At 49.9% G+C, this 12907-nt stretch overlaps 1 protein-coding gene across 4 annotated transcripts in view; it reads left to right on the forward strand.

The window, feature by feature from the left end:
• Crhr2 (corticotropin releasing hormone receptor 2) overlaps nt 1–12907 on the forward strand; it is a 41544-nt gene that overhangs the window by 16876 nt on the left and 11761 nt on the right. For 2 of the 4 annotated variants that reach the window (XM_038319762.1, XM_038319764.1), the window contains 3 exons: nt 10283–10368; nt 11975–12084; nt 12381–12498. In XM_038319762.1, the coding sequence (XP_038175690.1) occupies nt 10283–10368; nt 11975–12084; nt 12381–12498 (314 nt within the window). The remainder of the gene's footprint in view (nt 1–10282; nt 10369–11974; nt 12085–12380; nt 12499–12907) is intronic. The other 2 variants (XM_038319763.1, XM_038319766.1) reach the window with 1 other exon arrangement.

A 12907-nucleotide genomic window follows, 5' to 3' on the forward strand; every position in this document is an offset into this window, starting at 1 on the left:
GATTCGGCAGGTAGATATATGATAAGTAGAGGGAGGTGTACTGGGCCAAAAAGATAACAGAAAGCCTATAGATAGGGCGTGCTTAGTGCTTTGAGACTATGGAACATCATACAACATATTAGGACAAAAACTTATAAGACCCCAGAGAGGGGCGTGGAGACCTGAAGATGCACAGCGCTACAAAGGACTTTATTGCAGGTATAAGATGGAACCCTGGGAAAGATTGTGAGTAGAGAGGGGTTAAGCTGAGGTCCTCTCTGTCTCAGGCAGGGAGAGGAAGGCTTAGAACACTGCAACAGTCCTCTGGTGGAGAAGGTACTCTGGGAGCAGAGGAGGGTTTCCATGCCAGTGACCTTGGGCAAGAGGGAGAGGAGATGGCAAGGACCAGGAATTGCAGAAAAGAAATGGCTGAACACAGTGGGGGATGTGCTGGCTTTGAGGCATTGAGGGGACTTCTGAACAGAGGCATCCAAGGAGCAACTTTCGGGGATAGCAACAGTCCAAGAGAGCCGCAGGGAACCAGAGTGGAGGTGAGGTCTGGGGCAGCTGTTGGGATGGGTGGGGGCAGGTGTCTGAGAGCACACCAAAGCTGTGACTGGTCCTATGCAGAGATTATCACTAGATGTGCCAGCCGACAATGACCAAAGGAAGGGAAGGCAAGGTCTTAAAGGAAGGGGCCCTGGGCAGGGTCACACACCTGAATCCATAGCAGAACCACCTTAGTGCCTGTGTCCCCTCTAGCACCCTGAACCCTGTGTCTATTCTGGTGCCCAGTTTACTTACCATGCCCCAGATGGATACTTGGGTCTGTCCTCATGTTATACATGGGGAAACAGAGGCTTGAAGACCTGACATAACTTACCTCCTAATAGAGCAAGGATAAAAATGACCCACTGAGAAGACCCTGGTGGTTTTGCTTTCCCTGGGTGGTTGATGCCCTCATCCCTGACCACCAGCTGGGCAATCTCATGCTGCTGAGTCTAGAGCTCCCTGGAGGGAGGGGCTTTCATCTCTCCTTCATGGGTAGACAGCCTGATGGTCAGGGGACATAGTGATTCCTGCTCACATGCTCAAGTTCTGACTGCCAGGGCTCCTAGGACTCCAGTGGGAGGTGGCCCCTGTCACCCCTATGTTTCCCCAAACTAGGTTCAAATCCTGGGCAGCTAAAACCAATCCTAAAATGTCCGTGCACAGTATAAGCTGGGGTGAGCCCCCATCCTTCCTTGGTCTCAGTCTCCCACCTATAGGGAGAAAGGCAGTGGGTTTTCAGCAGCAACTTGTTGGAGAGATGGGGCACTTAAATTCCACTCTACCTCCCAATCTGTGCAGTCAGTAGAGCATGGGACTCTTAAAATCAGGGTGATAGGTTCGTCCCCATGTTGGGTGCAAGAAATAATGCAGGAGTTACAAATTATTTTTATTATGGGGATACAAGAGGAAGTGGGATTCAAAGGGAAACACAGACTCACAGAATACCAGACAAGGTGGAGACCCTATGTCCCAGCACTCTACCCCAGAGAGTTATGAACAACTGCACAAGCTTGCTTCTGCTCTAATCTTCTAAGAAAGCAAGTGAGACCCTTCTCCCGTATAAGAGATCACATCCCCACACCGAAGCCTTCCCCTAAGGCTGGTACCCAAAAAGCTACGGTGGAAAGAAGTTCCCACAACATAGACTTCTCTGAGCACATGTCTTCAAGAATTCTTCCCTCCTCCCTCTCCCTTCCTCCCTCTCCCCCTTCTCTCTCTCCCTTCCTCCTTATCTCCTCTTCTTTCCTTCCTTCTTCTATCACTCTGTCTTCTCTTTCCAGCTCTCCCCTCTCCCCATCTCTCCCCTTTTCTTCTCTACCACCAATCTCCCTGTGTTCACAGACCGTTTTGTGCATCTCTTCCTGCTCTCCCTGTCCTGGCCCCTTCTTTCATCTGTGCCATGCTCTGAGGGTCCCATACAGACCACAGCCTCTAGACAAGGAGTTAGAAGCCACAGATCCAGAACCTGGGCTGCCTCTGTCTCCAGGGAGATATGGCCACACCCAGACTCTTTCCTTTTCCACAGGCAAGAAGTCCTCTGTGTGTGAGGACCATTTCCCTGATGAGACAGAGGGAAATCAGGACAGGTTTCCCCACCATAGAAGGAGGCTAATGGGGGCAGAGCGAAGAGAGAGCAGATAGGGACTCTCTGGCCACTGGAAATAACTGTTCACCTGCCTCCAGCCACCCTCCCCTGTCACTTCATGTAGGAAAAAAACAGCCATGCGCTAACATCTGTCTACCTTGTGTGGAAAAAGCCCAGGAGACAGAGAAATCTGTGTTTCTGAATGCCCCTCCCTCCCCCACCCTTGGATGGAGCAGCCCCACAACAAATTGTTGAATCTCCACTTCACATCAGGCTGTGTTGCCCTTCACACTCCACCCCCACTCCCTGAGAAGTCCTGAGGAGCTGAGAAAGCAGTTCCCCAAAGCCATGTAAGACCCCACCCTTCAGCCAGGTGGTGGTGGCATTTGCCTTTAATCCCAGCACTTGGGAGGCCCAGGCAGGTGGATCTCTGTGAGTTCGAGGCCAGCCTGGTCTACAAGAACTAGTTCCAAGACAGGCTCCAAAGCTACAGAGAAACCTTGTCTTGAAAAACCGAAAGAAAGAAAGAAAGAAAGAAAGAGAGAGAGAGAGAGAGAGAGAGAGAGAGAGAGGGAGGGAGGGAGGGAGGGAGGGAGGGAGGGAGAGAGAGAGAGAGAGAGAGAGAAGAAGAGAAAAGAAACGAAAAAAGCCTCACCCTGCTTTCCAAGGGTTTCTGTTCTAGTGAGTAAGGCAGCAGACACTGCCAGGGAACAAAGCATTGGCTCCTAGGTGAAGTAGCACTGTCCCAGCTGCCAGAGTCAATGGGAGGATGAAGAGTAAGTTGAGAAGGCTTCCTGGAGGAAGTGTTTCACTGGAGCTGAAAGAATTGAGCTAGTGTTGCATCCCGCAGAGAGAGGGTATGTGAGCAGGAAAGAGAAGGACCATGGCGGCACTGAAGGACTTCATTCTGCAAGACCCAAAGATGCTGAGCGATTGTCCATAGCCCCATGGTGAGGGACCAAGAATTCTGGAGGGATGCTGCTTGATTTTCAGGATGTGCCATCTGAAATGTAGGAACCTTGGCCTGTGATGCTGTCCTGCTCCTCCCCTCAGTACCATTCCCTGTCTTCTCTCTGATGACCACCACAACCACAGAATTCTGGAGCCCTGGAATCCTTCCAAGGGAAGACACCTACCCTCCAGCACGCCAAAGGGCCTGTTCTTAGCTGTGCTCGAGTTCAGTCACTTGGGCCTTGCTAACCGCCTCCAGCCATGCTCCACAATCAGAAAGGTGGTGCCTCTGCAGTACCTGCGGAGGCAGGGGGATGCAAGGAGCCTGGGGAGACGTGGGAGGCAGCCTCGGTGCAGAGCTAGGGTTCCTTGGTGACTGGCCGTGGCTTGATTTGTTTCTTAGTTCTCTTTCCTTTTTTCACTTTATGGATTTTACAATTTCATTATTATGTGTTCAACTGTATACATGATGTGGGAGGTGGGGCACACGCCACAGCATACATGTGGAGGTCAGGAGACGACTTGACTGAGTAAGTTCTTTAGGAGGATTCCAGAGTTTGAATCAGGTTAGCAAGCTGTCTGGGCGAGTGTCTTTTTTCCCTCTGGGCTATCTTCCTGCCCTAGTATGTTTTCATTAGCATATGCTGCTAATGATTCTGTTTTGTTTTGTTGAGACCACAAATAATTAGGTTTTGCTGTTTATCTTCCTCCTTCTCCCTGTCTACTCTGCTGCCCCCAGTAACTCCTTTCCAAATTCATGTTGCATCTGTCCTTCCTTTGCCACCAGGCTCACACACTTTCCTCAACATCCCCTGCTCCCCTTGCCTCATCTCCCGTGCCATTTTATAGTCTATACCCACTCTCATATTCTCTTATTTACATACCCTAACAATAAAATTAGGATCAAATATGACATTTATGTCTTTCTGAGTCTGGGTTGCCTCACTTAATATAATGCTTTCCAGATCCATCCATTTTTCATATTTTCAGCTTTTCTTCACATCTTCGTAAAATTCCATTGAGTTTTACCACATTTTCATTATCTAGTCATCTGTTGATGGACATCGAAGCTGGTTTCATTTCCTTGCCTTTGTTGATACTGAATTCTCTTAGTTTCTTATCTGCGTGAAGAGAAAACACTGACTTCATGGGGACATGTCAAAGTGTTCGAGTCCGCGTTAGAGTTCCCTGTGGCCTCTAGGGAACAGTCAGCGAGGGGCAGGAGGAAGGGGAGTAGGCAGTGATCTGGGGCCTGGAAGGAGGAGCACCCTTGTTTGGGGGCATGATGGGGACATCCCACACCACAGAGGTAGTTATTCCGAGATAGTGTGGCCTCTGCATTGTATCTTGGAAGGAAGCAGTCTGTCCATCCCACCTGAGAATATCTGGTGACCCAAGGCTGCCAGAAGGAGGCAGTTTTCGACTTTCAGAAGGCTTCTCTGCTTTTGGAGGGTGGGTTGGAGCAGCCATTACCTTGCAAGAGCATTGAGTTGAGAGCCAGGCCTAATTCTTCTCGCAATGACTACTTGTCTTCCTCTGGCAAGCTCTTTGGACCTCCAGTTCTGTGCTTTAGGAGGGTCCCCTTTCCCTTCCCATCCTTGGTTCCAAACAGCCTGTATCTCAAGGTCCCCAACTCACCTCCTTTTTTAATTCCTTCACAGGCTGTTATCATGTCTGGCCAATATCATGGAAACAGACCCATTGAGCGTTGCTGGGGATGGCTGGAATGAGTAGCACTGAGCAATGAGAAGCAGAACCTAGGGAGGAAGAGGTGATATCCACAGTGAAGTGATCCCACTCACCCTGCTCTCCTTCATGGACCTGGTGTGATCACCACTAAATTGCTCAGTGTGTCCATAACTCAGCTTTCCCATTGTCCCCTATAAGTACAGGCTGCTGTCCCCACTCTGTCCACTCAGGAATGGCAGGACTCAATGGGTGAAAAGCCCTGTGGAACTAGGAAGCTTGCGGCCCAGTGTAGACAGTCAAAATCCAGAGATCAGTATCCACATATTACAGTAGCAATAGGGTGGCCATTCTTTGGCCTTAGGTGTCAGGCAGATGGCTCCAGAGAGGCTCTTTCCTACCCAGTACCTGGTTTGGGCAATGGCAGCTTCCCAGCCTTGGCAATTCAGCCCCAACAAGCTTTTTAAGGCAGACTGGGACTGAGCAAGTGCAGACATCACCAGCCATGTGATATCTGGTCACCTGCTTCCCAAAGGCTATGATGACCTAGTAGATGTGTAAGGTGACCCTAGATGCAGCCCGTCCTAACTGTCCTGTACAGAACCACTCCTTTGGAGAGGTCCACCTCATTTGGAAGGCTTGGGAACTCTCTGTTGGCATCATGATTGTGTCTCCACCACTCAGCTCTGTCTATGCCTCCACAGTGGTCTCTTCAGCAGGTAGTCAGTCATTCCATGCATTATCGCTGCCTGTGCCAGGCAGTGGAGACTAGGGTGGGAGAAGCTGGAGAGACTTTCTTCTCACCAAGCAAGAAAAATGAAAGTCAGTTAGATACCTTAACCTGTGGTACCTGGACTTCAGGCAACAGGGAGATTAAAGTGGGCTATGTAGTCCCTAAGGTATTTCCTTTTATGAATGTGGTCACTAGGAATCCCAGCAGCCCTCAGATATGGCCCAGTTGACTGCAGGGAACTTAGGCACAACGGGGAAGGCTCCTTTCTTCCAGAAAAACAAACAAACAAACAAACAAACAAACAAAAAACTGGCTCTATGACATCTCAGGAGGATGTATTCCCCAGGGAAGGCCCACACTTGTGGGTGACCACAGATATGTCACTTCCTTTCCCTTTTTGGGCCTCAACAAACATAATGAAGGATAAGTTTCCTTCCCCTCTTACATTCTCAAGGAATTGCCCACTGACTCAGTTGCTAATATGCCCCCCATCCCCCAGAGCAACAAAGACTATCTGGCAAATAAAGGATGTTGCCCACGGCGTTTGCCTTTTGAGATTGATGCTCCACAGGACAGGGGCTTGGACTTTGGTGGTTGAAGTTTCGGCAGTGGTGTTGGCCTATCATTGGATATGTGAGAGACTTAGTTGTCTCCTTTGCAAGTGTTGGGCAGTGCGGTAGGGTTTGTCAATCCTTCTCTTGGCTTGCCATGAGTCTATCTCACTCTTTAAGTTTCCCAGTATCCGAGGCAACAACATCAGTCTTGGCCCATCCCTATGTGTTCAATTCTGTTCTGCATTTAAGACGGGGCCAGGTGAGAGGGAAATATAGATCTCAGCCTGGAGATGAAGGATCTCACTCCAGGCAGCCTGTGGGCAGGGTCGGAGCAAAGGGCCCTTTAAAACAGGAATTAGCAAAAGAACAGTCCTAGCCCAGTATGTACCAGGCAGAGGTGAATAGCTGGACCCTTGGGGCAGCAGCAGCTATAGAAGCTGCTGTAGGAACTGGGCTGACCCTGATCTAAGTGATCAGGAGCTCTCCAAGGTCTTCACACCTACAGAGCTGGTGATCCACTTGGCGCCTTGGTTTTGCTGTCCGTGGTGCTGAATGGGCCAAGCCTGAGTCCTGCCTTCTGTAACTATGACTTCTAGTCTCTACCTCCCTGTTGCCATCACCTGCTCTCCTTTCCAAACAGCCAATGACAGCATCTCTCCTTGAAACACATCCTCATTCACTCTTCCTCCTATGCTCAACCTGCCTCTTGAATTATTTCCCAAAATGGTTCACTGCAGTCTGTTTTACAAAGTCCCTGTCTATCAGTGAGGATATGAGAGATAGAGGTGGTATTATAGGGATCATTTGGAATTATGGAATCTTGGAACTGTCAGAATGGCTTCATGGTTGGCATTTAGCAAAATGGAAAGGCCTACAAAGTAGATAAACAACCTACCTAAGATGTCAATGATTTTTTTTGGGGGGGGGGTAATCAATGGGAATGACTTTTTCTGAGAGGGGAAGCTGAGACAAAAGGGAGAAGACTTGGCTATGGTCACCTAGCCACCAAAAACAAAATTAGAGATAAATGATAGGCTACCATACCCCAGTAGGCTCCTGAACCACTTTGGGTGAACCTCTGACCAAGGAATTATCAGCCAACCATTGCCACCTGAAACGGGAGAGCCTGTTGCTTTGTCTTGTGTCTCCCTGGGGATCCCTGCCTGTAGCATCCAGAGTCTAAGTTTCAACAGTTTAATGACACTCTGGGGATTCCCCACCTGTAGCATCGTATCCTAATGCCCCTAGAAGGCCACACCACACACCATTGACATCGATCCTCTGCAGGTGCACCTGTGTTACCATGGCAACCGGTACCCACCTCACTGCATCCAGCCCCACAGTTCTGGCCTGGACATCTGCCCTCAGACTGCATGTGTCCATCCTCCTGTGGTTTGGGGGAGGAGGGAGCAGGGCTCCTCCACTCTCCTGTCCAAGGCTGTGCCTGAGGGCTTGGTGCCCTCATTAGCTGTAGCAGACAGCTCCCTCAAAGAGCAGGCACATCCATCTTCCAGTCTTCTGACACCCAGTGTTGATAGCCAGAAACTCATCCCAGGACAGCAGTGGGCCCCCAGAGAGAAACCCTTTACACTCTCACATACCACATTTCAGATAACAATTTTCAAGGCTTAGCAAATCTAACACAGTTCAGTGCTGTCCACATGCACTCAAGGTCTTGCTCCAGAGGGAGCAAGAACCCTGCTACCTTGTCTGTCATCAGGGAGCTTATGCTTAGTAGCAAAGGGAAGGAATAGATTCAAAGAGACAGAGCCCACACTGAATGATGGCGGATGCTCTAAAATAGATTCTTTGTTTTTCAGACTACAGATTGTGTGACGATAGTGGATGTGAAATTGATTTGGTGGGTCATGGCTAGCAATTGTATACGAAGCAAGGAGATGGATACATTAGAACAGAGTAGAACAGAAAACGTGATGGCTGTGGTCAAACTAAATTTTCCTTGGTGAAACTGGATCCAAGCACTCCCGTGCACATGTGCGCGTGTGTGTATTCGATAACACAAAAATGTATGTGTTAATGGAGTCCGAGGGCAATAAAAGGTGACGTGATATGTTCCAAGAAGTGAGACTCTCTAGAAGAGGTACTTAGAGGAAGCGGAATGATGGATTCAGATATAGAGCATTAGACAGGCCCTGTGGAGGCTCTGGCTATTGGGCCAGTTTGAGGACAGGAAGGAGTTGGTTAAAGAGCAGAGCACATGCAGAAGTATATCGGGGTTTTGGGCATGCTCTAGGCCCACTAAAGCAAACGTCAGCTGTGTATGGGTGCTAGGCAGACGTGGGGTCCAGGGATAGAGAATCGTAATATCGTGCCAAGAAAGTTGAACTTCATTCTTTAGAGTGTTAAAGAGACACTTATTGATGGTTTTTAAGCAGGCATGTCATGTAATCAATGGTCAGAACCACCTTTCTTACCAACAGTGACAGAGGTGTTTCCACAACATGACAGGTAAGGGATATCACTAAATAAAGGAGTGGCATAACCTTGGGAGTCTGGGTCTTTCTACATTTGATGTGTATGAGTGTTCTGCCTGCTTGTATATCTGTACACGATGTGTGTGCTTAGTGCCGAAATGGGTTAGAACCAGGTTTTGGATTTCCTGGAATGGAGTTAGGGGTGACTGTGCACCACCAGATGGGGGCTAGGATACTGAACCCGGGTCCTCAGCTTGTAACCACTGATTTCTTTCTGATGGGGACTGAGCACTGGAGAGGTGTCGGGGCCTCTCGTTGAGGGTTACAATCATTGTGAGGTGCCACAGGCCAACGCAGGATCCTGACAGACATGGGCTTCATGCTGATGGACCAGAGGCAAACTTTTTTAAACCCTAAATTTGAAGGATCTATTGGCTTGGAGCACCAGATTAAAGAATAATTAAGCTAATAGGCTTCCACCACCCCCACCCCCACTCCATTGTTTTCTGCTCTTTGGCAATGCTCCTTAATCCCATCTCTCTGAGCTCACTGTCAGTTCAGGGGAAGTGAGTTTATAAGTAACTTAATATTTTTTTTCAGAACTCAATGCATCCACAAACAATCTAAAGTTTCCCCTGCAGCCCCATGACTCTGTGCTCTGAGCTATTTATTTTAATTAGCTTTATATTGTATATCTAACATGAGCCAAAAAAGAAAACCCACGAACAGCTGCCCATTAGCCAGTAAGCAGAGCCCTGGAACAAATCACCCACAAACAATGGATTATTCGGAATTGCAATCAAAGGGGAGCTGAACTCCCTGCTAACAGTGTGCTGCAGAGAAGAGGCTGGGGAAGGGCTTTGAGGGATCTCAGGGAGGAGGCCCCCTCCTGCCTGGAGGGTGTAGAGGTGGGCTATGGAGAGAGCTGCTTCAGAGCTAGACGTCACAGGTCAGAGTTTCATTGAACGCTGGCTCTGAGCATTTTCGGCCTTCATGCTTTATGCCTGATGAAGCCCAAGCTTCTGTTTCCTGGACACTGCTGCTCCGAAGTGTCCCGTTGGACACCACGTTCAGTCTCGGTGTGACTACCAGCTCCCTGAACATAGACAGCACACAGTGACCTGCAAAGTGGTCGTAGTTCCAAGGCAAGAAGAGCACAGCCCCGCATCGCCAAACTTCCGTGTTACCACAACCCGGTGACCTAGAGGTCGAGAACACAAAACCCAGAGCCAGACCTTGCATTCTTGGTATTCTTGCCTCTTCCTGTGCCTCAGTTTCCTCCCTATAGATAAAGGATCAGAACAAAGACTGTGTGGCAAATGTATCTTGTTCATTAGACTCAGCTAGAAGAGTACCTGGGCAGGCAAACACATGCCGTGTAAGTGGCAGCTATTGTTGAAATGCAGAAGCTGCTCCTGGAGCAGGGTATGGGGCGCACATGGGAGATGATGGAAGCAGGGGCGGAAATTGTCTGTTGTGCTAAAAGCAGCCAATCTTCAGCCACAACCCAGGACTCACAATTGGGTTCGGTTTTGTAGCGGAGGAAGAAAATGAAAGAAGGTGCACAAAGAGCTGGTCAAAGAGTGTGCCTGAAGTGGGTTTAGCACGCCTTGCAGCTACTGTGTAAGATAAAGCCCTTTATGTAATTTTCATATAAATGACTCATGTAAGCTTTCAGATATGCATTGTGTTTTCAGGTCCAGGGGAACTAAAGAATGTGGACCTTATCCCGCAGGTACCAGGGAGGCAGGGAGGGTTTCTGAGGAGGAAGAGGGACCTGAGTCTCAGCGGTTGGCATCTTCTCTAGGGAATGCCTACCGAGAATGCTTGGAGAATGGGACGTGGGCCGCAAGGATCAACTACTCACACTGTGAACCCATTTTGGATGACAAGGTGAGTGACCCTGCTTTCCCCGACCCAGGTTCTCGTAGAGTGTTAGGACTCAGGGTGAACACAAGGACCTTGTGGGCAACAGGACCAGGCTTTGTGTGGCCCAGACCCTCTTTTCTGCATGTCCTGTCCTCCACGGAGTCCCCTCCGAGAGAGCGTGAGCTGGCAGCATGGATCTTGGGAAGGGCACAGCCATGCCGTCGGTGCCCACGGCAGCTGGTGGGTTCTGGAAGCGCGTCCTTTCCTCTTCCACCGAACCTCACTTTCCCCGCCTGGAATTTTGCTTCTACTGTTCCATGGAAAAACAGGTGCAGCCTCATCAGGACCATCTGGCAGGGAGCTGGGCCTGCCTGGCCCTTGCCACCCAGCACTGACTCTTGCTATAGAAATGGATTCAGTGCTGCCAACGATCTCACCTCCCTTACCATCAGGTGTAGTACTGTGACCCAACCCAGGGCATTACCTGTGCTAGGCAAACGCCCTAACTCTGAGTTCCACCTTCAGCAAGCCGTGCTTCACTTCTGACCCAAAATGGTATGTCCCAGACCCATCTCCCTCCCCATCACTCACCCAAGGAAGTCTCCAGTTGGTCTTGAGGTCTTTCCCAGATAAAGTCCAAGTGCAGAGGCTGGAACATTCGCCTCTTCAGAGAAGTAGTACACAGGTGTTCCACAGAGGACTCAGGGGAGCAGGAGGAAAGCCATACCACCTGGATAGAAAGAAGCTCTCTCTCGACAACTCTCCGTCCTTCCTCTGTGTCCTTACAGCCCCCCGGGTGGTGATATAAGGTAGACTGACTGATATTCCAGCTGAGTGTTATTCTGAAGTGTCCTGCAATGCATATCTTCATTGCTTGGCTCAGGGACCAATCCAAACCCACCTCTCTGGGCCTCCCATAGGTCACTTCTTCTAAGGTAGGAGGAAAGGTTGTATATGACATAGTATAGATGTCATAGCTAAGGGCCATCTCACCCTCGGGTGCTCGGCCAGTTGGGGTCTGAGCAGAGCCTAAGCCCAGATGTGACACTGTAGAGCCTCAAGTGTTAAGTCTGTATCTACAGCTCTAGGGCATCTCAGAATAAACTGTGCCCGCTGGGCAGTGGTGGTACACGCCTTTGAGGCAGACAGATCTCTGTGAGTTTGAGGCCAACAAAAGAGTTCCAGGATAGCCAGAGCTGTTACACAGAGAAACCCTATCTCAAAACAACAACAACAAAAAAGAGACCATGTCCAAATATGCTCTTAAAAATTCATGTTGGGAGGCCTGACCACAGCTTCTGTGGATGTGGGTGGGTGTTGCTGAGGACTGAGCCCAGGACAAGCTCTCTACCATTGATCCTCAGCTCCAGCTTCTGTCTTATTTTGAGGCATCAGGGACCAGGTAGGTCTTCTTAACTCAACCTCCCAAGTAACTGGGTTACAGGTCTGCACCTCCGGGTTTTGGCCATTCATAATAACAGAGCCACCAGGCCAAAAAGGGGAAGAGCTGGGATTGGAGGAGGTACTTAGGGCCTCTGTTGTCACAAGATCAGGACCTAAATGACTGGAGCGCCAGCCCTACTCCCACATGGTCATGTTTCTGTCTTCCCATGCCCGTCTGTCTGTCCAGCAGAGGAAGTACGACCTGCATTACCGAATCGCCCTCATTGTCAACTACCTAGGCCACTGTGTTTCCGTGGTGGCCCTAGTGGCTGCTTTCCTGCTCTTCCTGTTCCTGCGGTGAGTCCATCTCCACCCCGCTTTCTCCTCTGCAGCTCCGCACCCCATGAGCCAACCCTCCAGTACCTCACTGTCTCCTCCATTCTGGGGCCCGGGAAGAATGGACAGAGATGGGCTAAGCCAGGTGCTGGAGCCGCCTGAAGGGTGGAGAACAGGCCCAGCTATGACCACCAGGGGGGATTTGGGCTCTGGCACAGACCCATCTCATCCTAAGTCTTTCACAGGGGGTCCTTACCCTGCTGACCCCCAGCCCAATCCCCAGCCAGACTGGCTGACCCTGACCTGGGCCTCCACAGGAGCATTCGCTGCCTGCGGAATGTGATCCACTGGAACCTCATCACCACCTTCATCCTGAGGAACGTCACGTGGTTCCTGCTGCAGCTCATTGACCACGAAGTTCACGAAGGCAATGAGGTCACTGCCGGGAGCCACAGACTTGGGGATGCCTGTCTTGCTGCCTGATAGTCTATCTCACGTAGTGACCCACCATGGGCCAAGCCTTGGGGCTTGCTCCCAGCTAAAACCATCTCCGATTCCCTGCCCCTACCTGCTGCCCTTACCCATCTTGCATGTCCAGGTACCTTAGAGGAAAAGGAGATGCTACTAACTTCTAACATAGGGCTGGAAAGATTGATTCCCCTTCCACAGACATGGAAATTGAAGCCCAAAAAGGTGAAGGTTGCACATTGGTATGGTACCTCCACACCGTGGTCCCAATTAGGATTTGTGTCAACTGTTACTTCATAGTGTCCAAGTCACTGTAAAACTGTAGACTGAAAGAGGGCCAACCCCAGTCTTTGGCATATCTCAGTACATGTTTTGG

Source organism: Arvicola amphibius, chromosome 2, assembly GCF_903992535.2.
Source record: "Arvicola amphibius chromosome 2, mArvAmp1.2, whole genome shotgun sequence".
NCBI classification, from domain to species: domain Eukaryota; kingdom Metazoa; phylum Chordata; class Mammalia; order Rodentia; family Cricetidae; genus Arvicola; species Arvicola amphibius.